This window comes from Sceloporus occidentalis, unplaced genomic scaffold (assembly GCF_023333645.1).
Source record: "Sceloporus occidentalis isolate IW3139 unplaced genomic scaffold, rSceOcc1.0.p SCAF_3, whole genome shotgun sequence".
Classification (NCBI taxonomy): Eukaryota; Metazoa; Chordata; class Lepidosauria; order Squamata; family Phrynosomatidae; genus Sceloporus; species Sceloporus occidentalis.
Window position 1 is genome coordinate 61,091,297 of NW_028316983.1, and position 26,302 is coordinate 61,117,598.

Genomic DNA, 26,302 nt, shown 5'->3' on the forward strand with positions numbered 1-26,302 from the left:
CCTTGAGAAAATACACACCAGTATAACTATTATACCTCAGTCAAATAGTACATAAAGCAATCTAGATATGTAGTTTGCAAAGTTGTTGGGTTTTGTTTTTTTAAAAAAGAGAACTGCATGCATGGTGATAAGACCCAATATGGATCTCTGCCTCTAAAATATGGGGTTAGTGTTAATCTGAATTTGTTTTTTATTGTTTGTTTTTTAATTAAACACTTATTCTAGAGATAAAAGGGCTCTTAATGGCTTTGAGAAGAGCCTCAGTGTAAGGTGTTTTTGACCCAGTGATAACGTTTGGATCTGTGAATGTGGCATTGCTACACGTGGGTGGAGGAAACAGCATCATTTAGGGTATAAAAGAAGAGGTCCTGGCACATTAATGCCCATACGGTATTTTAATACCAAACTGCAGAAGCTAAGGAATTCACTTCAGAAACTGCATCTAAGAAAAGAGCACCATGAAGTGGCTAATCCTTGCCCTGGTGTGCCTTCACCTTTGTGAGGGTGCCGTTATCAAGTGAGTATGAAATAATAAGATAGACATGGTCTCAGTTACTTTGCAGTTCAGATGTCCCTGGAAACTAGAAGAAAAGGTTTATATAGTAACAATAGTGAAGTATAAATTATTACTTATGTTTCTGGATTAGTGTTATCACCTTTATGTATTTTAAGCCAACTCACTTCAACTTTGCAGCTAAACCTCATGTCAGTCAACAGGTCATTTTAAATTTGATTAAAAAAGCATATATATATATAATATTTAAAACTACACACTCAAAACCAACTGAATTTTAAGGCATGATTTTTAAAGCATGGTTGCAAAGAGCAGAAGCAGAAAAGAAAGTGAAAGAAAAAGAAAAAAAGAAGGAAGGGGGGGAGGGATGTGAATATGGTTTAAGCATGTACAGTCAGCCCTCCTTATCCACAGATTTTTTATCCATGGATTCAGGCATCCACCGCTTGAAAATATTGCAAAAAAAGAGTATAAATTCCAAATAACAAACTTTGATTTTCCATTTTATATAAGGAACAACATTTTGCTATTCATGGAGGGTCCTGGAACTAAATCCCCACAAATAACAAGGACCCACTGTTCATTAAAATAATAATACTCTGTTTTCAAAAATACATTTTTAAAAAAGTTATCATTCATAACAATAATGTAATTTTTGCTATAGGAAGGAGCCAGTCTTTTGCCTAACTTTTCAAAGATGTCTGTGACTTCAGAAACCCTTTTTTTAAAAAAGCAATTTTACAATAATATTTTAAATCAGGTGTAAGGATAGGAATCACCTGGACTTCCAGATATTCCCACAATGCCTTACTCTTGATTATTCAAGGAGAGACTCCTGAAAACTGAAGTTCTAATACATATGGAGAGCCAAAGATTCCCATTCCTGTTTTTTCACCTAAGAGTTCCACCTATATGCCTGGCTAAGGGGAGACAGGACATGCAACTTAGTCGTAGCTGTGCTTATTCCAATTAGTCAATTAGCTCACTAGGGTTGGCACCTGACAATTGAACAAAGGTTTGAAAAATTACTTATTTGGACCACAACATAACAGGATCACCCAACCAGCATTTAAAAATTATTCAAAATCAATGGAACTTGTTAGGTTCAAATTAAACTACTGTATAGCTGAACTGCCACTCTAGGTCATAAAATGTAGATAATAGTACTGACTTTTTCTTGAATTGACAGGTGGAAAATATATCCACAAGGTGCAACTTTACTGAAATGTTAAAAAGAAGTTTTTTTTAAAAAAACCCAACACTCTCAGTAAACAAATGAAACTGCAGGGGCTTTAGGGGGGATTTCAAACAGAAAACCTGTTCATTTGGAATTTTTGAAGACATATGAATAAAACATGACAGGGGATTCAAAATTTATCTTATTTTCCAGTAATGTTTCTTATTACAAAACATACATATATGTTGCAGTCCTTTATCCACTTACTCAGGAGTAAGCCCTATTGAATGAAATGGCTCTAGGTGCTGAGCTGATATGTAAAAGTTTAGGCCATTCTTTCAACTGCATTTCTGGTGAGCTGCTCAAATTACATATGTGGTTGATTTTAGGAGCAGCACCTATATTTCCCATGTGAGTCTTTTTTTCACTTTCTCATTCTAAAAATTGCTTTGCTTCATTAAACAAATGATAATCTACTTAGTTTAGCACTCTTTCTCAAAACTAGCAAGCCAACTATCTTTGGGAAACTCACATATCCCTTGGTCAAGGGAAATATGGGGATTATAGCTATACTTTATTTTTCTTTAATTTATCAGAGTTATCCCATGTGTGAATATGGAGGCGAAACAACACAACACAATCTTGGGGCCCCTGAAAGACTATTTATTTCTTTTGTTGCAGACGAAGGCAGCATATCCTCTGAGAAATTTGAATATGGAGGCTCTGTTTTAGCTATGATAGTTAACAGTTGAACCATCCTATTATTCATAAAATGATCGCAGAAACTTATTTTCTTTGGATATCATAACCTAGAGAGTGAAAAGAAAGGAGAGAAATGAAAAAAATCATATTATTATTATTATTATTATTATTATTATTATTAATATTATTATTATTAATCAAACTATAAAGTCACGATCCCAAATGATTTGACATAACACCTTTTAATAGTGGAATTGTGTCAGTAGAATAATAAGTAAACTTTAAAGATGGGGAAAAATCTAAAGATAGATTTCTTCATGAAGACATGAAAGAAGAGAAAACTTCTGAGACATTATTATCAACACAACAACAACAATATTTTCCCCACCTTTTCCAATGAATTCAAGTTAGTGTATGTGGTTCTTCACTCTACCTATAACAAACCTATGAAGTAGGACAAGTTGAGAGCAAGTGACCGGCCCACGATAATCTAGTTAGTTTCACAGCTCAGTGTGGACATGAACCTGAATTTACCAAAGTCCAACCCATCACTTTTACCACTATGCCACAATATTTATTTATTTAAAACAAACTCTGAACATTACTGCCAGAATCCTATGCCACCTTTTACTTAATGTAACTTTATGCATATTTAGCTAAGTAGCAGAGGTTATAAAAAACCTTGTTAGTTAATTATGAAGATGAGTATCAAGACACTAGCAATGCACATCGGTCACTTGCCAGCTCCACTGGATATGGACTGTACAAAACTGACCTGCATACATAAGTCCACTTATGAAGATGTAACACCTATACAGGATTCTGTCTTGCAATCGTAACTTTCATAGGGGTGAAGTCAGTGAATAACTCTTTGATTCTATATCCCATACAGAGTTCCTCTGAAAAAATGCAAGTCTATGCGAGAGGTGATGAAAGAAAAAGGTGTCCTTGAACATTTCCTACAGAAGAATCATTTTGATCCAGCAAGCAAGTACTTCAACAACTTTGCCTCTGCCTATGAGCCCCTGGCTAACTACATGGATGTAAGTGTCTGGCTGCTTGAGCAAAACTACTAGAATTAAGGAGAGAAGGAAAAGGGAAAGAGAAATAGTTGGTGTTTCAACAAATTAGAAGCCCAGTCCTCACTGAATGTCAGTGCTTAAATCTTAACTATAGAAATTTTTACCTTAAGTTTTGAGAGTGGAATTTTAGCCTTCACTGTGTATGACTCTGAATTAAAAGAGAAGGAAGAACTATGACCTCAAATGGGGAAAATCTATTATAATTTGGAAATTATGCAGACACTTAACATGTATGTCACATGTATGTTATGTGAACCAGACCTGAAAACATGGTTGTAATATATATAGTAATGGTAGTGTTCTCAAATGGGCTATACTTTAGAAAGATTCCTGAATCAGTTGGAGTGTTTTCTAAAACTACTAATGCTGAAGTATGTATCATTTCTTTTAAATGTTGTTGCTTAAGATCATTCACAAAATACTTGGGGAAGAGGATTTTGTTTTCAATTATTTCAAACAGTTGTGTTGATCCTGCAAAAATTCTGTGGATAACAGTGTGGGGGAAGCCAATGATGAGAGCATGTCTTTCCTCCTCTAGATGTCCTACTATGGAGAGATCAGCATTGGAACCCCACCACAGAACTTCTTGGTTCTCTTTGATACTGGATCATCCAACCTCTGGGTGCCTTCAGTCTACTGTCAGAGTCAAGCCTGCAGTGAGTATTTCTCACCTTGTCAGTAATGGGATTGAGCAACATTGCATGAGTGAAGATACCAATACATAGCAGATAAAAAGTTAATGCAGCTGCAGGCTCATTTTCAGTAATGAGTGGGGAGACGGTTGGTTGCTTGTGAAATTATAACTTTGAGCTCAAAAGTGATACCTTTCTATCTTCTCCATGCAATTTCCACCACTAGCAAACCATCCATTGTTCAACCCCAGCCAATCTTCTACTTACTCCAGCAATGACCAAACCTTCTCTCTGCAATATGGAACTGGTAGTCTCACTGGGATCTTTGGCTATGACACTGTAACTGTAAGTATCAGAGCTCCAAGAGGAAAGTATTTATTTGTTTCAACTGACAGATAATTTTTTTCTGCATTGGCAACTAACTGATGCCAATATGTTAGTGCATAACTTTTCTAAGCTCTGTTTTGGACTCTCTTTATGCCATATTAACAAAAAAACAGTAGATGAACTCCTAAGACTGCAGTCTCTTCATCTTTTTGATAATGACTGTACATATTTGCACATATATTTTGAATTGCTCAGGCCCCCTTAGATCATTTGTTGCATATGATATTTTCTTTTTAATCATGAAAATTTGTAAAATAATTTGGTCTGTCAGATAATGACACTCTTCTGACAGGTTGCATTCTTTGTAGTGATAACCCTTTCCTGCTTTTTTGTGTTGACTTTCTCCTACCATTCCCCTCTAGATCCAAGGCATTTCCATTACCAATCAGGAATTTGGCTTGAGTGAGACTGAACCTGGTACTAACTTTGTCTATGCCCAATTTGATGGCATATTGGGCATGGCCTACCCTGCCATCTCTTCTGGTGGTGCCACCACTGTACTGCAAGGACTGCTGCAGGAAAACCTTCTTGATGCTCCTGTTTTTGGCTTCTATCTGAGTGGGTAAGCATGGACATGCCCCATTCTCTCCCATGAGAGTCTTTTGACTTTCAGGAAGAAAACAGATACATTTAGCAGACAATTATTTGTAGGGCAATTCAAATTTCCTAAGGCTTCAGCCTTTGTTAAGGCAACAAAAATATTTAAATATCGAAAATATCAAAACCAAGCCTGTTAGGGTCTAGCTTTAAATCAGCAGAGTAGAGTGGTCTAACTACAGCTTCTCTAAGAACTGAGACTGTAGCTTAAACAAAAGTTTACTAATGGCTTGAATCTACATATGCATAGAGGCTATATCCTAAACTAGCTAATGAATAGTTCAGGTAAAGAAGAAATCTTTATTTCAACATCTTTCCAAAGAAAGTTGAGAGAGGAGGAAGATCGGGAACCCAACAGGGCAGGAGTAAATCTTTGTGTGAGAGAGCTTACCGAAAGAGGGAGTGACCTGAATCACATTTGCAAAGGCATTTATTGCCCTGTGATTCAGTAGGAGCAAATGGGATCTTTGGATGAGAGGAGACAGCAGGAGGGGAAGAGAGAATGCAAAAATCTTCCAACATAATTTACAATAGAATTTTCAAAGATTTCAAATATACATCACTATTCAGTACAATTGCTGGTCCTAAGCACACATCTATGAATGGGTAAGACTGAGAGAGAAAGACTAGCTGAAAATCACCTGGAAAACTTCATGGCTAAGTGGGCATTTAACCCTGATTTTCCAGGATGATGAGTAATACTCTAAAGCCCACACTATACAGCCTGCAGTGATAGAATTTAGTTACAATATAGCTGAAATTGTTATCATAGCTACAGTTCTTTGCCAATTCTTTTCTCTGTATCTTCCAGTTTAGACACAATCAGTGGGGACATCTTGTCCCTTTCAGGGTTATGTTCTGTACGTTCTCCTTTAAGTCTGGTGACTGATATATGTCTCAGTTATGGTGCAGTCTCTTAGTAGAACTAATGAAATGCTTAATCTCTTGCACATTTCTCTTAATAGGAATGAGGGTTCTCAGGGTGGTGAACTTGCCTTGGGAGGAGTTGATACCAGCCTGTACTCTGGTCAAATTGTTTGGACTCCAGTCACCGAACAAGCTTACTGGCAAATCGGGATTGAAAGGTAAAGCAATTTTCACTTATACTGGCTAGTATGAGTGTATGTGCGTCTGTGTGTGTAAAAGAGAAGGAGCTAGATCCAAAAATAGCAATATACTTGCACAACTCCTGGTTATATGAGCAGTTGAACTTTTCAGATGTCTCCTTGGACAAGTGATTCTCTCTTCAACATGCTTTCTCTCCACCTTTCTGGATGGCACACTGGGGTACTTGCATGCCAGTCAGGCACCCAGGCACAACCTCTGAGCAATTTGCCCATGAGCAAATACAATTATTGATTGGCCCAAAGGGGGTAGCAAAAACTCCCAGCCAGCTCTGTAGATGCCAGAACTGCCTACTGCCAGGAATGGACACTTGACTTCTCTTTCTAAAGCTGACAGTCCTATGTAAATCTATTGCAGGTTTTCCATTCCATGAGCTCAGCCAATAGATCTCTTGGTTCACTTGAACATTTCCAACAACAAAATATATTGTATAGTGTGAAACAAGGTCAAGCATATGTTCTTTGTTTATAGCCCCTCTAAAAACCATGGTTTAAAAAAAGGAGACATGCCTTATTCAGTTTATTTTGGACTGTGGTGCAACACCCTCTTCTTGTCTTAAGATCTGGAAACAAGAAATAGGACTATTATAGATGAATTACAAAAACTAGAACAGGACATGAATCCTGCTTTCATTTTGAAGCATTTATTTTAAACTAAGAGAAGATCATAGTGGTGGTTCTGGTGAAATCATGAAAACACTGAAAGCAAACATGGAGATTTGAAATCTTTGATATTAAACCTCCCTGTACCATTATCTAATACAAGTATAAATAAAAACAGCTCTTAAATGTTCTTTCTCTAGCTTCTACATTGGCAACCAGATCAGTGACTGGTGCAGCCAGGGATGCCAGGCAATTGTGGACACTGGCACATCCCTCCTCACTGCTCCACAGCAGGTCTTTGGTGAACTGATGCAATATGTTGGAGCTGAGCAGGACAACAATGGTCAGGTAAGGGTACATAACTATGTATAATGCGCAGGAGAATTTACTAACCAGACAATACTAAGTATCACCTTCAAAAAGTTTAGGGTTGAACCCTATTCTTATTTCCAGCTAAAAATAACTGGAATTTACCAACATTTTGACTCAACATTAAATAAACGAATCAATGGATTACTGCAACTGGGATTAAGTGATTTGATTCAGGCCTTAGTGTTGACTTGTTTTTCCACCCCATAAGCTGGGTATACGTTCCAGTGTGACTAAACAATCATTTATTTGGGCAACAAGGGAAGGTGAGATTTGGGAGTACTAGCCAGATGTTTGAAAATTCCTCAATTATCTGCTTAGTTCTGGCACTGTTTGGCAGTTCGTCTGTGGCTTTCAACTTGTCATGAGTGTGGCACTGGACAAAGCATAGTAGATCTGGATTTTAGTTTTAATGATGAGGGAGAGAAGCTTCAGAATCCCTATGGTTTTTAGACTTCCTGAAATAAAACCATGGTTGAAATATCTTGTAACATTGCTCTTCTCTCATTATTTCTTCCACAGTATGTGGTCAGCTGCAGCAACATTCAGAGCATGCCCACCATCACATTTGTCATTGGTGGAAGCAGCTTCCCTCTGAGTCCCTCTGCCTATGTCTTGGAGGTATGTAATTCTTCTGAGCACCTGATTTGTTTCATGATGGTTTCAAATGCTGGAATTTTCTTTATAACTATGCTGGATGTATTGGTACTTAGGACCAGATATGTAACCTACATACTTGTGTATGGCAAAATAGGTTTTCATGTTTTACTTCCTAAGCAATGGCACACATGTTTTTTCTCTCTACATGAAGATCACTTACAGATAATAGGAAATGTGACCCTATGAAGATGTCCTTGTCATTGGGAAATGCCTTTCACTCCTATGGATACTTAGGAAATAACTGCAAGGTGCTTATAATGATATTGCCCAAAAACTGGAACTAGTCAACCATTATGGAAAACAACAGCAACATTGATTGAAGGGCTACTATTTATGAGCTTCCTTTTAGAGAACTACAAAGCAACACCTGGTGTGTGTGTACATGCTTTCAAAACATCTGTTAACTTGTGGTGACCACACATTTTTTAATGATCTTTATTAAATTTTCACATAAAAAAGAAAGCTTACAATATGGTAAACACATATAAAAACCACATTACGATATGTAACATAAAAAAAAAGCCTTTCCCATATCTTGATATAATTCGTCTTCTTGTCTTGAGGACCCATATGAAGGTTTTCTCCCTTCCCGACTCAGGTTGTTGAAGAGCTCAATTCTTGTCACCATTAGATCCCCCCATCTATAGTAGTAGTCTTGCTGTATTAGCTTTTACAATGACACTATCAGTAGTAAAATTAAGACTTAAATCCAAGTGTTGAAAGTGTCCCTTGCATTCAAAGTTTACATTACTATGATATCAAATAATACTAAGCTTATTCAGGTATACCCAACATAGAAGTTCACAGTAAAGATTTATGTATATAGCAATAATTTTAAGCAGTAAAGTCCTTGCTTTTACTTATATTATAATAAGAATTTCCTAAACCCTATTCAGCAGCTGACCTAAATTATCAATTTGAATATAGAAATAAAAGGAAAATGTATTAGTACAATTCTAACTCTGTCATGCCATTATGTATAACAAATACAAATAAGCCAATAACTGATATGTTTCCTATAGCTCAATAAGAGCAACATTTAGATTCCATTCCTTTTCCCAAAAAGTTAACACTTTTTCCCAATCCTCTTTCCTTCTTTTCTTACTGTAATTTTTGACATTGCAGGACAATTTATCAAGTATGACCACACATTTAATAGTGTTTTCTTAGACAAAAAATAATAATACTCAGAGGTGGTTTGCCATTGCCTTCCTCTGAAATACAGCATTCAGCAGCTGCTGTTTCTTGGTGGCCCCCATTCAGGAGGCAATGAATAAACAGTTTCATGCAAATCTGCTAGTTCAGATATACTGATGCAATAATAATAATAATAATAATAATAATAATTTATATGCTGCCCAATCACTGGGAATCCAGGCGGCTTACAACAGAGGGGATTATACAAAGCAATAACAATAAATATGAAATAAAAAACAGATGTAACACAGCAATATATTAAGCAATAATAATAAAATAAGATAACAATTAACAATAGCAGTAAATAACAAAAACAAAAATACATAGCAAATCAGCAGCAGTAAAAATCAACAACGCAAAATACATAACAATTAACAAAGCAAAGCAAATAAAAAGAAAAACTAACAATAAACATTCCTTGCAAATTGAGATAAATTAAATAATTAAACCAAACTTTAAGCGGGGGGGGGGTGAGGTCCTTTAAAAAAATAGCAACACACAAACATTAACATTACAAAAGATTTCAAAAATATTTTTGTTGTTGTTGTTCATTATTCTGGGGTTCCATATTGCCATATCTTTGACAAGACTTCCAAGCTAAAGATTTTAACTCAGCCCTGTGCCTTTCCCTTCACAGAACAACAATGGCTATTGCACCGTTGGCATCATGCCCACATACCTGCCATCCCAGAATGGTCAACCCTTGTGGATCCTTGGAGATGTGTTCCTCAGGTCCTATTACTCTGTATATGATCTTGGCAACAACCAGGTTGGCTTTGCACCAGTAGCATAAACTCATTCTTCAGTCTTCTGATTCTCAGTCTGCTGCACACTAAGTCCACCGCTCACTTGCCTCCCTTTCTAAGGACTTGGATGTTTTTCCTTTCTCCTATGAAGATCTATAACTTGATTGTTGGCTTTCCTCCCAAAGTTACTGCAAACAAATAAACTATTTACACAATTTGGATCCATGTGGTTTTTGCCTGACTAATTTGTGAGGAAAATGTTTATGATGAATGTCTGGGAGAAACATAATGTACCAAAGTTTTTGCTAAACCATGGAATGTAATTATTCATCTCTTCCCTAGTAAGTAGTAAAAATTTATTCGGTCATTGACCAGCAAAGCATCTCTTCCCTTATTCCTAGTGCTTAGGAAGTTTTACAAAATACAGTCGGCCCTTTTTATACACAGATTTTTATACACGGATTCAATCATCCACGGTTTGAAAATGTTCAAAAAAAGTATAAATTTCAAATTTCAAACCTTGATTTTCCATTTTTAATATGGGACAACATTGTGCTATGTCATTATATTTAATGGGACTTGAGCATTCACAAATTTTGTTATCCACGGGGGATCTTGGAACCAAATTCAGCAAAATGTTCTCAGATAAGAACTTTTGGATAACTACTACATGTGATTTTCCAGTTTGGTACCAGTTCATCCTGACATTATCATGGCTATGGTGATAGCATATCTAGAAATCTTACATTGTAAAATATAAATAACGCCATTGCTGAAGCGTTAGGTAAACACAAAATTATCATCTTCTTGTATTCATTAACTTAAGACATTTATTATTTATTACATATATCCCAAAATTGTAATAAATACCAAAAATACAAATATAAAAACATTAGAATACAGCCCTCCTTATCCACAGATTTTTTATCCACTGATTCAAGCCTCCACGGCTTGAAAATACTTTAAAAAAACTACAAATTCCCATAGGCAATACTTGATTTTGCCCCTTTATATAAGGGGCACCATTTTGCTAGGCCATTATATTTAATGGGACTTGAACATCCACAGATTTTGGCATCCATGGGGGTCCTGGAATCAAACCGCAGCGAATACCAAGGGCCCACTGTAATTTGAAAACAGCCAAATGAAGTATGAAATCAAGCTTCATTTAAAAGTATGTAAAATAGCTTAAAAACCTGGAAAAATAGGGGGGGGGGGAATCTTGTTTGGTGCCTTAAAGATAAAGCTAGGCTCCAAGATAGGCTAGGCAGTATAATTGTAAAAGTCTCCTCCTGGTCACCATTCATCCTACCTCTGATGGTGGGAGTATATAAAAAGGGTTTAGTAGAAATCCTTAGAGAGCCAGTGTGGTGTGGTAGTTTTAGCACTAGACTACAAATTTAGAGACTAGGTTTCAAATCCTTGCTTATTCATAAAATCCCACTAGATGACCTTGGGCAAGTCACACTCTTTCAGCTTCAGAAGAAGGCAAAGGCAAACTCCCTGTGAATAAATCTTGCCAAGAAAGCCCTGTCATAGGTTTGCCTTAAAGATAAAAGTAAAGGTCTTCCCTTGACAAGATTGTCTAGTTGTGTCCAACTGTAGGGGATGGTGCTCATCTCTGTTACTAAGCCGAAGAGCCAGCTTTCTCTGAAGATGACTCCATGGTCATGTGGCCAGCCTGACTGCATGGAACGCTATTACCTTCCCACCAAAGTGGTACCTATTTATCTATTTGCATTTGCATGCTTTTGAACTGCTAGTTTGGCAGAGGCTGGGACTAGTGATGGGAGCTCACCCCATCATGCAGCATTTGGGCCAGAAACTGCCAAGCTTCCAATCTTACGATTGTCAGAATTGGTGTTTTAATCACTAAGTCACCATATCCCTTAGGGTCACTCTAAGCCATAGGGCCACCATAATCCAGAAACAACTTGAAGGCAGCAACAAACAAAGAAATTTGTCTCCGGGTCACCATAAGCTATAAACAACTTGAAGTCAGCAACAAAGAAATTTGCCTCCGGGTCACCATAAGCTATAAACAACTTGAAGGCAGCAACAAACAAAGAAATCCTTAACATCCAGGCAGAATTATGCAGACATAGGCATCTTTTAAGGTTCTACTTGGGTCTCAAGCCATGTAGAATTGGGCTTGAAACAAACTGGTGCCTAAATTTTGTATTGTCGTACTGTTGTATTCTTTTGTTTTGTACACCGCTTTGATCAATGCGGAAAAGCGGTATAGAAATAATAATAATAATAATAATAATAATAATAATTATTATTATTATTATTATTGAAGGACATTTCAGAGACTGGCGAGAGTCTTTCCCAATGACTTCTCCTTGTTAGACTCATAGCAAGATTCTGAACCAGTTGAAATTTCTGAACCACCTTGAAAGGCACCTTTATGTACAATACATTACAGTTCTCAAAACCAGGTAATTGGTGACAAGTCAGCCTTTTATCAAGTACATTTGTTTCAAAATAACACATGAAAATGATTCAAGAAATAGTGTAACTGTGAAAAATACATTGAGCTGTAACTGGTGAAGGAAGTCAGGGACAACTATAGTATATGCCCCCAAATGAAAAATCTTTGAATTTAATGGTATAACATGCACTGCTGTAATAATGCAGTTTGACACTACTTTGGGCTCATTTCCACTTATATTTAAACCGGTTTCCAATTCACCTTCACTCCATGTTGGTAAATTGATTCCAAAAGGACCATCATTCCCACTATGAAAGCAGAAATTTTCATTATCTCTTGCTTCTTTTTTGGCACAATTGTCATCTCCACTTCCTTCCTGAATCTTCGTTTGCGAAGTAAAGCCAGAGAGAGAGAGAGGAGAGAGAGAGAGAGAGAGAGAGAGAGAGAGAGAGATATCTCCACTAGTTTGCACACTTCAAAATGCATGCCAGTCATCTGTGCGTTATCAGTGACATAAGTAGCAGCCTGGGCAGCCCAGCTTGGGAACTATATATTTCAAATCAATTGATAAAAGATTCGATTCAGTGGTATTGCAATTACTCATCTCACTATGAGCTGCCGTTGGATTGCCCGGGTAACTGCCAGTAACTGCAAAACCAATGAATCAAATCTTCTATCAATTAAAAAAAATTTGATAGCAGATTTGATTCATTGGTTTTGCAACTACTTACCTCACTGATTGCAAGTAGTTGCAAAATCATTAAATCAAATTTTCTATCAATTTTTTAAAAATATCATGCACCCATAGGTCACACCACAAGCACAAAGGCAATGGTGAGAGGGAGGGGAATGGTGGATCTTCCAAAAACTGAGAAGGGATGGTAAACACCGTTCTGCCATTAGTCCCTCCCCTCCAGAATGATGTGATTCAGAACTGCCATTCCCACGTGTTGAACTGTCTTCAGAATTGATTCTTTTCAAAGAACCACTAGAAACTAGTGTCTGGAAAAACTTTTTTGTGTGTGTTTGCCTTGCTTTATCACAACAGAAATCGCTCAAAGTAGGATCGGAACTGGTTTCAAATGGAAACAATGGTCATATAACCTGAGCAGTGATTATAATACTAATAATAACTATTTATTTATATCCCGCCACTTCTGCTTTGAGGATCGAGGTGGGTAACAGGATCGAGGCTGGTAACAGCAGAGTTAAGACAGTATACAACAATAAAAAAAAACAAGCCTCACAAGACCCCGACCCAACCCTCCCTCCCAACTATAAAATTAAACAGTAAAACATGGTTAAAAAGTACATAACAATACATCAAAATTACAAAAACAAACCGCAAATAATAAAAATAATAAAAGGAAAATAATAAATCATAGTGGAAATGTGACCTTTAGCAGCCATGGCACCATCCTGTGGGGTTCTGAGATTTATGGTTTGTTGTAGCACCAGAGATCTCTAACAAAGAAGGCTAAATGTCTCACAAACTACAAACCCTAGAATTCCATAGCATTTAGCGATGACTGTTAAAGTGATGTCAAAGTGCATTATTTTTGCAGTCCAAATTAGACCATTTTCTAAAATTAGGGGCACTTTTGTGAAAGAAAAGTGTTATATGGAAAAATGTCTGGGTTAGTGATTCAAGAAAATATAGCAACAGTGAAGAAAAGAAGAGAACAGAGAAGAAAAATCTACATTAAATTTAATTGTCTTTATGTTCCAGTTTGTTCATCAGTGGCAGTATTTAAAATAATAGCTAATTAAAAACATATTCAAGCTTTGGATTTTGAGATATCTGCATCCGAAACATCAAATATTATATGTTACCAAAATGTAGGGGTTTAGAGGAACAGAAATACTTGGAATATGATATTTAAATAACTTTCAAATCTAGTCTTTCATCTCTTGTGATTTATGTCTTTTTAAATATTCTGTAATATAAAACATTTCTCTAACCTTCTTTTCATTTTGTTTGAATGATGTAGGAGAACACTAGAGTTGTTAATAGGGAAAAAAGAATAACTTCTCATGTTACGTCACACATATTTAAGTGTGAATATATAGTACAAAATATATCCAGAATCTAATTCATTGCTGATAGGCAAGCTGAGATGCATTGTTATCTTTGAAAAATTAGTCACTTTGAAAAATCTACTTCAGTGCACATGTTGCTGTGAATTTATCAGTTCAGAATGAAGCATAAAATTAAAATACAATAGCAGCTAGGAAAGCTTCCCAAGGTCATGGAATCACAGGGCCCAATATTTTAGTTGGGAGGAACCTGACATTATTGTTTTATATTTTCTGGAGGCAAACAAAATATGAACCTGCCCAAGTTCACGTCATACTAGCTGCAACTATCAACTTGCCCTTTATTATTTCAGAAAAGAATACTAAAACTTTTCAAGGAAACTGATAATGCTTTGGCTTATTGATATCTTATCACTTTTTGGGCTAGTCACAAAGCTTTCAGAAACTTTCATAAGCTTTCAATCACACAGTTTTGTCCAAATCAAGGGCACAAATTACATTGAAACCAATTGTAACAAAGGGCATTTACACTCTCTATCATTTGCAAGAAAACAGAAGTGTAGATACTGGGTGTTTGTAATGATATAGGAAATTAAGAATGAACAGATAAGGCAGTAAATGACAATCATCTTGAGTATAAAACCAGGGGAACAACAGCGGTAACTGTGGACAAGTTCTGTGCATTCTCCAGAAGATCACATCAGCAAAGATACTAATCACCATGAAGTGGCTGATCCTTGTGTTGGTTTATCTGCACTTATCAGAAGGACTGGAGAGGTAACTAATACAAAACACTATGATCTTGAGAATGATGAACTTATCACTAGTAACAAATGGAGAGCATACATCTTCAGCCAACATTTCAGGACAGAACCATGCCATCATTCCATGGCAAAAGCTAAATCACAGCTTTCCAGGTTTGTAATGCATGTCTCCCGTCTTGCATGCTTCTTTGCTTTGAGTAGCAACTAGCAATTCCCAACAGCAAGGAAGAGGACAGCTAGTAAACAAAAAGGGCATAGAAGGAAGGTCTAGTAACATTGCCACTGTTTCTGTAAGATCTTTGTGTTCTGTTCAGAGTCATTCTGAAGAAAGGAAAATCCATTCGGGAGAATATGAAGGAAAAAGGTGTGCTAGAAGAATATCTGAAGAAGAACCACATTGATCCTGCACTGAGATACCACTTCAATGAATATAATGTTGCTTATGAACCAATAACCAATTATTTGAATGTGAGTACTAAAACAATAATAAAATACTGAAGATTCTTGAAACATATCTTAACTATTTCGCTTCCCTGCCTCCTTAAGTGTAAATGGGAAGCATTGCCTTTTCTGGATCAATGAATATTCTGCAATTTTATACCCATTTATTTTGAAGAAATCCCAATGAATTCAGAGGACATACTTGTTTATGATTGCATTGTGAATCTGCTATCATATTTTCCTGGATGCAGAATCTTTGTCTGATCAGATATTTCCCAATTCTCCCAATTCCTTATCAGATGTTTTGACCTATGACTCTCGCAATCCCTTATCACTGGTCATGGCCAAAGTGTCCCTGCTCTTGCCATATTTACATGAGTGGAAGGGGTCTTCTCAGTAGGGACCTATATGATAACACATAAAGAGTTATTACCTGTGTGAAGCCAGAATCCCTCAGGAGCTTCTAGTCAAATATTTCTTCCATGTGCAGCAGTTCCCATTACCCAAAAGACAAGCATTGATTTCTTTTGTTTTTTAATGACTTGTTTCTCCATCTCTGGAAATTCTTGGGGTGACACCATAAATCAGAGCTATTGCTGTGAATACATACTCTTACTTTGAATCCAAAAGACTTCTAATTCTAGAACAGGGTTAAATTAAGACATTTTCATTCTGTTATTCCATAGCTCTTTATATGATGTTGGAGAGATCTCCTTTGGGGAAGCAACCCTTTTGTCTACCAAATTCCTCAAAAGGACCTTATTCCTTTCAGATCCTTAGTTGGAAAATAGTAGTAATGCAGGGAAACATGTTAACTACCTCTTGAGGGTATGGACAGTCTTCCATCTTACCAAAACCTTCTCATTTGGCAGTCTTACTACTTTGGAGAGATTAGTATTGGGACACCACCACAGAACTTCCTAGTTGTAATGGACTCTGGTTCTTCCAATCTCTGGGTTCCATCTGTATACTGTAATACTGAAGCCTGTGGTGAGTATTAATGGCTGATGCATAAAGATTTGATTTTAGTAAGCTCATTAATGGATGTTGCTTCTTTGAAAAAAGTTATATTTCTTTGCTTAGATAAATAATCTATCTATTTATTTATTTATAATTGTATTATCTTTCTCCAATGTTCTTGGGGCAGTGTACATGGGATTATCCCATTTTATAATCACAATAATTCTGTGAGAGAGGTTAAGATGAAAACTATTGACTTAACCAATTCTTACTAGTGAGCTTCAAGGCTGAGTAGTAGAGCTAACAGATCTATTTTGTGGAGTATAACTACCAGAATCTCCAGCTGGCATGGTCACTGGGCATGGTGAAGTAATCTGTTCAACTCATCTAGCTTTCTTTCAGCTACATCACATTGGCTTTTGTACGGCATAGATACATAATAAAAGCAGTATTAGAAAAGTTTCACTCATATGGAGATTGCTCAAAAATGGAAAAGTCTACATAATTTGTCTTTGGACTGTTGTCATGCAAAGTTGTAGTCTCTCAGTCATGGAAAAACTGACACAACATATTCATAACTCAAGAAATGAATTCCATAATGACTCCTTTATTATGGATTGGGTTTCTATTTATTTCTTTTATTAATAGAAATAGAGATAATCTTTTTCTTTTTAGATTTTTTATTTTCCAACACTTAAAATCAACATTAATATGGTACAGTACAATAACATACAATACAGTACACACAGTACAGTAACATACAGTACAATAACATAAACATAACATAACATGGACATAACTAACCGAACCTAGACATGGACATGAAATAGAGATAATCTTGATCCATTTGGTTCTCATGTCGGTTTTTGGAATCTTAATATGAAAGCTAGAAAAAAAGTGTGTGTGTGTATTATTTTTATTAACATATAATAACAAAGAAGCCAGAACCATCACCTCAACAAATATCTGTTAATATGCTAACACAACATAAAAGGCTGACAAACCTAAACTAAACAAACCAATCTAATCAACTACAATGGCAACATATTGCTCATCTATCACCAAGGATAGGAGAATTGTGGCTTCCAACTTGCCTGGCAATGGTTATGTTACTTAACTATATCTACCCCCCTGCTATTCAGAAATTAATCACATATCTTAAAAGTTAATAAAATCTTATCTAGAATTCTACAAATAAAGCAATTCTTTACTTTTCGAAAACTTAAAATTATTGTGAAGCCCCATGCATTTTTCTTATAATCTATGAATAATTTCCATTCTTAAAAAAATCATTCACTGTTTTATCATGCATTAAAATAAGCTTGTCCATTTCTGCAAATTTATACAGTTTCAACAACCAGTCTTCTTGAAGTGGAATTGTTCTCTCTTTCCATCTCTGAGCATAAATCATTCTTGCAGCAATAACCATATATCGCATAACTCCTCCATGTTTTTTCCCTAGTTGGTTGTCCTAATAAAATTAATTCTGGTCTCAATAAAAATTTAATTCTCAAAATATCTTCCATCATTATGTGAATTTGAGTAAAGAAGTTTTTAGTTTTGTCACTGGTCCACCACATAAGATAAAATCTTCTCACATTTCCAACACAAATCAGAAGAACCATTATACATCTTAGAAATTCTTTCTGGGATTAGGTATCACTGATACACCATTTTATAAACTTTCCCCCCTAAGATTATAACTTTTTTGTATATATATGTGTGTATTACATATTGTGCTAAGACACGCTTTTGTTGTGAACCTTCAAATTATTTCCAACTTATGGCAACCCTGAGGTGAACCTATCATGGGGCTTTCTTTGCAAGATTTGATCACAGCAGGTTTGCCATTGCCTTCCACTGAGAATGGGAGAGTGGGATATAAGATAGAAATGCTATCAGCTTCACATTTTATTTTGAATTTTGTTCTTATATTGTGTCCAATAAAAGTTTTTTAAAACCTCATTCAATATTTTTTTGAGAGATGCCCTCATCCTTGATTCCTTTTGCTGACTGGAGCATTCCTTGCCATGAAGATAATACACTTGGTTTGTAAAAAAAATTAGACCTCTGCTAAACTATTAGATGCAATTGTAAATGGCATTCAAATATGCATCGATTTGCTGCATATAGAGAGACATTTGTTTTTATTTATTGTATCACTCTAGATAATCACAACAGATTCAACCCTGGTGCATCGTCCACATATTCCAATTCTGGACAGACCTATACCCTGTACTATGGGGCTGGTGATTTGACTGTCCTGCTAGGCTATGATACTGTGCAGGTTAGTATCTTCAAGTGTATTTTATTCTGTATATCTTCAAATATTGGTCAGTTTATGAGGAAATGAATTCAGAGAGTTTTGAAAAGTTAATTTATGGCTCCCAAATACCCTTAGCTGACATGGCCAATGTCTGTGCTAGCTGGTGGATTTGTAGAATTGGAGTAACCAAAAGCAAGTTTTCCAAGCTTTATCCAGAACACAGAACTACACTCTTAAAGGGTATTTTAAAGACGGGGACTTATAAAAGCTTAGAATGGAAACTTGTGATTTGTGATCTGTACTGTAATGGAACCTGATTTTGCATCTCAACATTGGTATTTTTAAAAAAAATTTTTTTTTAAATTAAGAGGATCAATTGCATCATTTGTGACCCCCAATCAGGCCTCTCTCTCCCCTAAGAGGTAAATTGCAATGCTCACAGTAGCTGGGTAGGTGGGGAGGAGAAAACAATCTGCCCCTCACTCTTAGAACATCGGGTAAGAACCTATTGGAAACACCAACCTCCAAATATGCTATTACTTCCCAAAGAGCATTCTCAACAACGGCTCCGAGACTTTGGAACAGCCTTCCTGAGGAGATCCATTTGATGGCCTCGTTAAAAACATTTAGAAAAGCAGTTAAAACTGAGCTTTTTGGTCAAGCATACCCCCCTGATATGATATGAATACCCCACCCCCCGGATATGAATTATATGCTCTTGTCTATGTGTGATCCCTGCCTTGCTAGTGATGCTATTGTTATTGTCTGATGTTGATTTTTTATCGTTTTTATCGTTTTTAATTGAATTTTTTAGATACATACCTTGTGATTTTATTTAGTCTGTAACCCCGCTTCGATCCACTGGGAGAGGCGGGGAAACATAAATAAAATGTATTATTATTATTATTATTATTATTATTATCATCATCATCATCAATACAGTACAGTATAAAGCAAAATATCAATTTTTTTCTTCCTTTTTCCTCCAGGTCCAGAATATTGTTGTCACCAATCAGGAGTTTGGCCTGAGTGAGGATGAACCTGCTACTCCCTTCTACTATGCCAGTTTTGATGGAATTATGGGGATGGCTTATCCATCTCTGGCTGTAGGAGGGACAGCCACTGTCATGCAGCAGATGCTGAATCAAGGACAGCTTTCTGAACCCATCTTTAGCTTCTACTTTTCACGGTAAGATCCAAAAAAATCTATTGTTTCAAGAATCAAACACAAGATGCTAGAAAAACACTCTACAAGGGAGTGATACCTTCATTGGCCAGCCAAAATGAACAAAACACATAATGCAAGCTTAAAGCTTCATCAGGCAAAAGATGTTAAAAATCATACAGAAGGAAGACAAGACCAACACTTTCACATTTCTTCTTCATGTTTTATTTTTTTAAACATCTTTTGCCTGATGAAGAAGCCAGTGATGGCTTAAAAGCTTACATTATGTGTTTTGTGCACTTTGGCTGGCCAATGAAGGTATCACTCCTTGGTAGATTTTAGATTTTATTTTGTTGTATGGCCAGCACCACCACCCCTAATATGTTTCCTAGTATAACTGAGGTCCATGTGCCCTGTAGCAATAATGCAGTTTGACTACTTTAATTGCTGTGGCCATCCTGCAGAATCCCGAGATTTGTAGTTTCGTGTGGCACCAGCACTCTTTAGCAGAGAAGGCTAAAGACCTTTTAAAACTATAGCTCCCAGGATTCCATAGGATGCAGCTACAGCATTTTTAGTGGTGTCAAACTGCATTATTTCTTCAGTGCAGATGCACCCAGAGTTACTGTTCTTTGATAGTACTCTTACGATCCCTTACAGCCCCAAATATGATTGGGATTGACTTTGGCTCCATGACTTAGTTTTGACTTAGTATTCAGCAAATGATCCTACTCTAGTTGTTGAAACTAACAAGAATATGAGTAAATGCTCAGGCTCATGTAATGTAGATCCAGTTCCCTTTTGACCTGTACAATTTGAATTCAAAACAGGTAAAAATATGTTTTGCACAACTTTCAGAACCAATCAGCTGTATCCTGTTAGTGACTTAAGTTGGCTTAAATCCAATGTATACATCCCGACTCATATTTTTCACCACAGTGTAAGTTGGAATTCTCTTCTGACCACATAGCAACCAACCCCACATACCCACCTTGTAAACCATGCACCTTGGTAAACCTTTCTCAAAACAGCCATTTCCAGTTTGTTGAAGAGTAGGGGGATTAGTTGAAATATACCCAGCCATTTTGTTTTAGCTGGACATGCTGTAAGGTTATCCTTTGCAGGAATATCAGCAAGATCTCTACAGGTCCCTCTAAGTGCCTGTCACAATGCATACAAGGTGGATTTTGGGGTCGGAGCATTGGGAGATGTAGCAACAGAGACATAGCTATGTGAGACATGTATGTCCCCTTATCCAAGATTTCGACTGCTCAGCTCTTACTCGATGGCATGAGAATCTGAATTTGATGGAAATAACTGTTGTGATTATTCAGGATTAATCTAAATTAATCTATGCCCATGTTCCTCCACTTTTTCTTCTTTCATACCTTGCCCTTATTTTCTGCCCACATAGGTATCTATGTATTTACATATATCTAATTTGACAGGCACTTAGAGGGACTTTAGCACATTGGTAAGTGGTATAGAAATATATTTTCTATTGCTATTGCTAGTTGTACCTACATTTGGCTTTTTTCTCCCCATTTTTGCCCACCAGACAGCCAACTGTTCAATATGGAGGGGAACTGATCTTGGGAGGGGTTGATACTCAGCTATTCTCTGGAGAAATTTCCTGGGCACCTGTTACCCGTGAAGTTTACTGGCAAATTGGCATTGAAGAGTAAGTTATATTCCCCATTCTCTTTCCATTTATAGCCAACCTTTTGCTTTTCTGGTCTGATCACCTTTTGCTTTGCAAAGATAGCAACACAAGGTTCTCACCTCCCACCTGGAACCATACTTTATCTGCTGAGTAGACTGGTTATGTTCCTGCTTACTTCTTTGAAGTGTGTATAGTGGGAAAGGGATATGTAACTGGAGTGAAGGTGAGGTAAAATCCAAATAAGATTTTTTTATTTCTTGGAGGCACTCCCAAATAAGAATTGTGCTCTTCCTTGAAATTTTCCTTCAGTTCTCAGATTTCTAGCATTTCAGGGAGTGAGACAACTGTGAATCATTAGCACATAGAACTTATATTTGCTGTGTTCTCATACTCTTGTCTACTCCTTTTCTTTGAATGCTTAAATTGTATTTCTAAATGCTCAACAGAAGTTTTAAGTTACTTCAGTGCTGGAAATATGGGGACTGGACACAGATGTCATTGAAAAGCAGAATAATTATCAGAGGCAATGCTCTCTTTCCCCTGTACTATAGCTACCTTCCTGTGTCTAGTACTGAAAACTGAAACTTTTAAATAGCAGAAATTCTCACCTTGCCAAAGGTGTGCATTAGAAGCACTATTAGTTCCAAGAGGGAAGGTTAACCATAATGAAATAATAAAGCAATAAAATACTATTAAAAATGAAACAGTCCATGGGAGCTATTGTTGTATTTGTGTGTTACAAAAGAGATGCGTTCAATCTAATCCGAAAAAATAGCATGAACAGACAAGAAACACATCAATTACCATTAGTAATTCAAGATCTCTTAAGTCTAGAGAAACCTTATTTCAAGGAACGTTCATTCTCAGTGACAATGGATGAACTGGATGAATGAATAAGCAATACCTTTCATAGCAAGAAGGTACTAGAGCTTGAATGCTGCAAAAATATAGGTATCTAACAGCTGAATTGCTACTTGGAAAAAACCCTATGTATTTGCTACTCATGGCAGATGTACATATCTGCACATATTTGCTGCTCATATACACATGTACATATTTATGCATATGCACACGTATACACAAACTTTAAAGCATCTTAACGGTTCTAGAGCACCCAGGACAGTATTCCTCTGTTGTCCACAGTAACATGTAAGGAACAATATATTTTGATTAGAATGAGTAAAATGAGTATAGTAATGAGTTGGTCAAAATCACCTTCCAATTTTTTCAGATTTTACAAAATCAGTCTCTAGGTATCAATGCCACTGGTTGTACTAGTTTAGTGATTCCAGGAGCTGTAGTCCAAAAGAGTACCTTTTCTATATTCTGGTTCTAAGAATTATTGAGAGTCACCAGCTTTGATCTGGTTTTTAACTTGCCTGCAAACTTTGCCCATACAACATCCTTTTCTCTTGTCTTTATAGATTTGCCATTGGCGATGAGGCTACTGGCTGGTGCAGTGAAGGCTGCCAGGCAATTGTAGACACTGGCACCTGTCAACTTACCATTCCACAGCAGTACTTTGATACCTTCCTGCAAGCTGTGGGAGCTGAAGAGTATGATGGTGAGGTAGGTGAGGAAGGAACCTTGGGGATATGACTCAGAGTATTGCTGTATTTCACAGAGGAAATGTTAAAATTTAGTCTCCAAACATTTGTAACAACACCCAAGGTAAGCAGAGTTGATGTAAGAAAAACATGCCAAATTCTTAGAGGTATGAAATTAGGTGGTATAGGGAGAACAATGTTGAACTGGATAGATATTAATATCTCCAACAAGACAGGAATTCTTGGGCATGTGAGTAAAGTTGGCAAAGCTGCAATGTGTAGAATGGATGACTATTTGCATTATTATTTTTTTTGTTTATTTGTTTATTACCCCACTTTGCTTTATTTTAGAAAACCTCACAGCAGTTTACATCAAGATAATAGAAGAGTACTAATAATTTTTTTAAAAATGTTGGAATCCTGTTGGACAGAGTAGAGCCACTGAATTAACTGTTGAATGGCAATTTACCAGATAGGTAAACCCAACTGATTCAATGGGTAGCCTCTAGTTGGAATTAACAAATGATTTAAGCCATTTATCATGTTTTTCCCCCAAGAAGAGATGCTGCCTCAGATGGTGAATGATAGTACATGATTTTTATCACCTATGTAGCATGCATTTGGCATGCTTTATTTTGTGTTGGAAAATAAACACCTGCTTAGTGTTGAGTCTGGTTGCAGTGGCACACATCTCCAAGGGGACAGCATCATTGTACAAACTCTGTTCTAACTTTCTTTCTCATAGAAGTAATGTTAGATTTGTATTCTTTTCCAGTTATTAGTGAACTGCAATGATGTCCAGAACATGCCCACCATCACATTTGTCATTAATGGATCCCAGTTCCCACTGCCACCCTCTGCCTATGTGACCAGTGTATGTATACTGTATTGCTCAAGAGTGTATATTTTAAATCATGCTATATCTGAATTTTGTAATATTTAGAGATTGTGGTAACAGCATTCAAATTCTTGTAGTCACCATTTGGAAAAATGTTTCGGATGTATATGAGTCTTATACACTTCCTTGCTCAAGAAAAGTTTTACCTAGCCATATCTTTTGATAACCTTTTTTGAGGACCCTACAAAGATCTGTCCTCAAAATTATGAAATTGTTTTCTTAGATCTGCATGCAGAAATAGCTTCTCAGTTCTGCTTCAGATTTACATATTTTAAATGAGAGTATTGTGGAGCCTGCAAAAGAGTAAAGATGATACTCACAATAGTGACATAATTATTGACCTTATATGCACTATAGTCAGATCTGAACCTACACATACAAATCATGAAGTGCACACTGGAGAACATGTAATGTGGGTTTGACACACATCATATATCCTCACAAACAGACTCTAGGAAGTATGTCCTCACAATCATGTGCTTATAGTGAACAGAACCAGAAACAAGCAGTTGCAATATTGTTAAACAGTCTATTCCAACAGCTGTATAGGTTGATGAGTGTATAAGGCCCATCTTATACAATGCTCATCTTACACAGCTAATCACTGTCCTAGTGTATCTGTGTGTGTGTTTTAATATATGTTTTAATCTGGTTATATTTTTTCCAATTAATTTATAACTTTTTTATTTTTTGGAATTTTAACGATGTTTTTTAATTGTTGTAAGCTGCTTTAAGTCCCATGCTGGGAATAAGGTGGGATGATGATGATGACCACCACCATCACCACCACCACCTGATCTTTATACTGTAAATGTTCATGACATTTTTTTTCAACAGAGGCAGGTCTTAAACACCTTTTTGTTTTCTTTTACAGAAAGATGGATATTGTACAGTTGTTGTGGAGCCTACTTATTTGCCTTCCCAAAGTGGGGAGCCACTGTGGATCCTGGGTGATGTCTTCCTTAAGGAGTATTATTCTGTCTTTGACATGGCCAACAACAGGGTGGGATTTGCGCTATCAGCTTAAACAGGACAAAGCCCAGTTTCCTTCCAACCTAAAGCTGTTGTTCTCTTGGACTATGAAAGAATGACTTTCAGTCAAACTATTAAATAAACTTTAATGTGTCACCCTTCTGCTTGGACTTCTTAGCAAAATACTTATCAATATCATTAAAATGATTAAATGTTATAATGACATGGAACAGTATTAATGGTGTCAATGGCTCTCATAGTGACAAAAAGTATGAAGCATTACAATCCACAGATGACATTAGGGATAAACAGGAGATGCTTATGCCTTCACCATGCATATTTATGACTTGCTCATGGGTCTCAAAATGAATAACAGAAATGAGGACTAACTGAGTATTGGGTCTAATCCAAGAAGACAACTCTTATCTTCTCTTTCATAAAAGAAGACATCTGTCAAACAAATTGTAGAATCGCAAAACAAAAAAGTCTAGGGAAAAGTGGCAATAGAAAAATACATTTTTTAAAATTATCTAAAGTATTCAAAAGGTAATATATTAGTAATCATTCTCTGACATTCAGGCAAACTGTATGTATTCAAGGCTATGCTCTTTTTCAGATGAAAACAATCAATAGTATACAATGTCTGTTTGCATACAGAATAAAAAGTACAGATTTTGCCAATATATATAAAAGGCTGGAAACTATCTATCCCATATGACATACAAAATATAAAAATGTCCAACAATCAAAGTGCACGTATTGCCATAAACGTATGCATTTCCAGAGGACATATGATAAAGGTTAAAATACAAAACCAATAAAACCAAATAAAACCAAACGCGTTTGACTACACATCTTCCTCGGTGGAAAAAACGAGCTGTTGTAAAAGCACAATGATTTCTCTATTAGCATGGAACCATCCTGTGTAAGTAAGGAGTAAGTTAGGCAATCAAAACTAAATACTGGATTGTAGTGTTAATACATGCACTTTGATTGTTGGACATTTTTATAATAATGAATGAATGTCTATATGTCTGTCTCCACCTTAGTTCCCAAACTGTGAAAGCTAAGCACCTGAGATTTGGCAGTGATATTGTGGGAATCATGAAGCTGTACATTTCAGGGTTACTTTGTTTCAAAAGAAAATAAATTAATTTCATTTAATTAAAAACTCAAGGTACCCAGCAGTACTATGCTGAGTTACTGGGCAACAGGCACCAGGATCCTCAGGAATAAGATGACTTTAGGGCAGATGTTTCCTCATGAGCAAGAAGACTTGGCCTTTGATCCAAATGCTTACAGCTGGTTTTGAGTTCTAATCAGGTTCTACTTTAGTGTATTCCAGTAGCCTGATGAACTTTGGCC

At 36.4% G+C, this 26,302-nt stretch overlaps 2 protein-coding genes across 5 annotated transcripts; both read left to right on the forward strand.

Annotated features, from left to right (window-relative positions):
- The first annotated feature begins 458 nt into the window (after positions 1-458).
- Positions 459-9,837, forward strand: LOC149316029 (gastricsin-like). Of its 2 annotated transcripts, none has more exons than XM_089518589.1 (9): positions 459-517; positions 3,286-3,436; positions 4,014-4,131; positions 4,334-4,452; positions 4,857-5,056; positions 6,057-6,176; positions 7,019-7,166; positions 7,710-7,808; positions 9,682-9,837. In XM_089518589.1, the coding sequence occupies exons 1-9, from the start codon at positions 459-461 to the stop codon at positions 9,835-9,837; spliced, it is 1,170 nt and encodes a 389-aa protein (XP_089374715.1). The 2 variants fall into 2 exon arrangements, with proteins under 2 accessions (XP_089374715.1, XP_089374716.1); XM_089518590.1 differs by having other exon boundaries at positions 459-512; positions 3,284-3,436.
- Positions 9,838-14,973: 5,136 nt separating this feature from the next.
- On the forward strand, positions 14,974-24,992 carry LOC149316030 (pepsin B-like). Of its 3 annotated transcripts, XM_089518591.1 has the most exons (10): positions 14,983-15,038; positions 15,340-15,493; positions 16,339-16,456; positions 18,595-18,713; positions 19,682-19,881; positions 21,416-21,538; positions 22,945-23,089; positions 23,843-23,941; positions 24,425-24,427; positions 24,840-24,992. In XM_089518591.1, exons 1-10 carry the CDS (start codon positions 14,983-14,985, stop codon positions 24,990-24,992), a joined length of 1,170 nt encoding a protein of 389 aa, XP_089374717.1. The 3 variants fall into 3 exon arrangements, with proteins under 3 accessions (XP_089374719.1, XP_089374717.1, XP_089374718.1); XM_089518593.1 differs by lacking the exon at positions 24,425-24,427 and having other exon boundaries at positions 14,974-15,038; XM_089518592.1 differs by lacking the exon at positions 24,425-24,427 and having other exon boundaries at positions 23,843-23,939; positions 24,844-24,992.
- Positions 24,993-26,302: the final 1,310 nt, after the last annotated feature.

Coding starts and splice junctions, on each gene's coding strand:
- LOC149316029 (XM_089518589.1), top strand. CDS start 459: ATGAAGTGGCTAATCCTTGCCCTGGTGTGCCTTCACCTTTGTGAGGGT. Junction 4,132..4,333: donor CTGTCAGAGTCAAGCCTGCA/GTGAGTATTTCT, acceptor TTCCACCACTAG/CAAACCATCCATTGTTCAAC. Junction 5,057..6,056: donor TTTGGCTTCTATCTGAGTGG/GTAAGCATGGAC, acceptor TTCTCTTAATAG/GAATGAGGGTTCTCAGGGTG.
- LOC149316030 (XM_089518591.1), top strand. CDS start 14,983: ATGAAGTGGCTGATCCTTGTGTTGGTTTATCTGCACTTATCAGAAGGA. Junction 18,714..19,681: donor TAGGCTATGATACTGTGCAG/GTTAGTATCTTC, acceptor TTTTTCCTCCAG/GTCCAGAATATTGTTGTCAC. Junction 19,882..21,415: donor TTTAGCTTCTACTTTTCACG/GTAAGATCCAAA, acceptor TTTGCCCACCAG/ACAGCCAACTGTTCAATATG.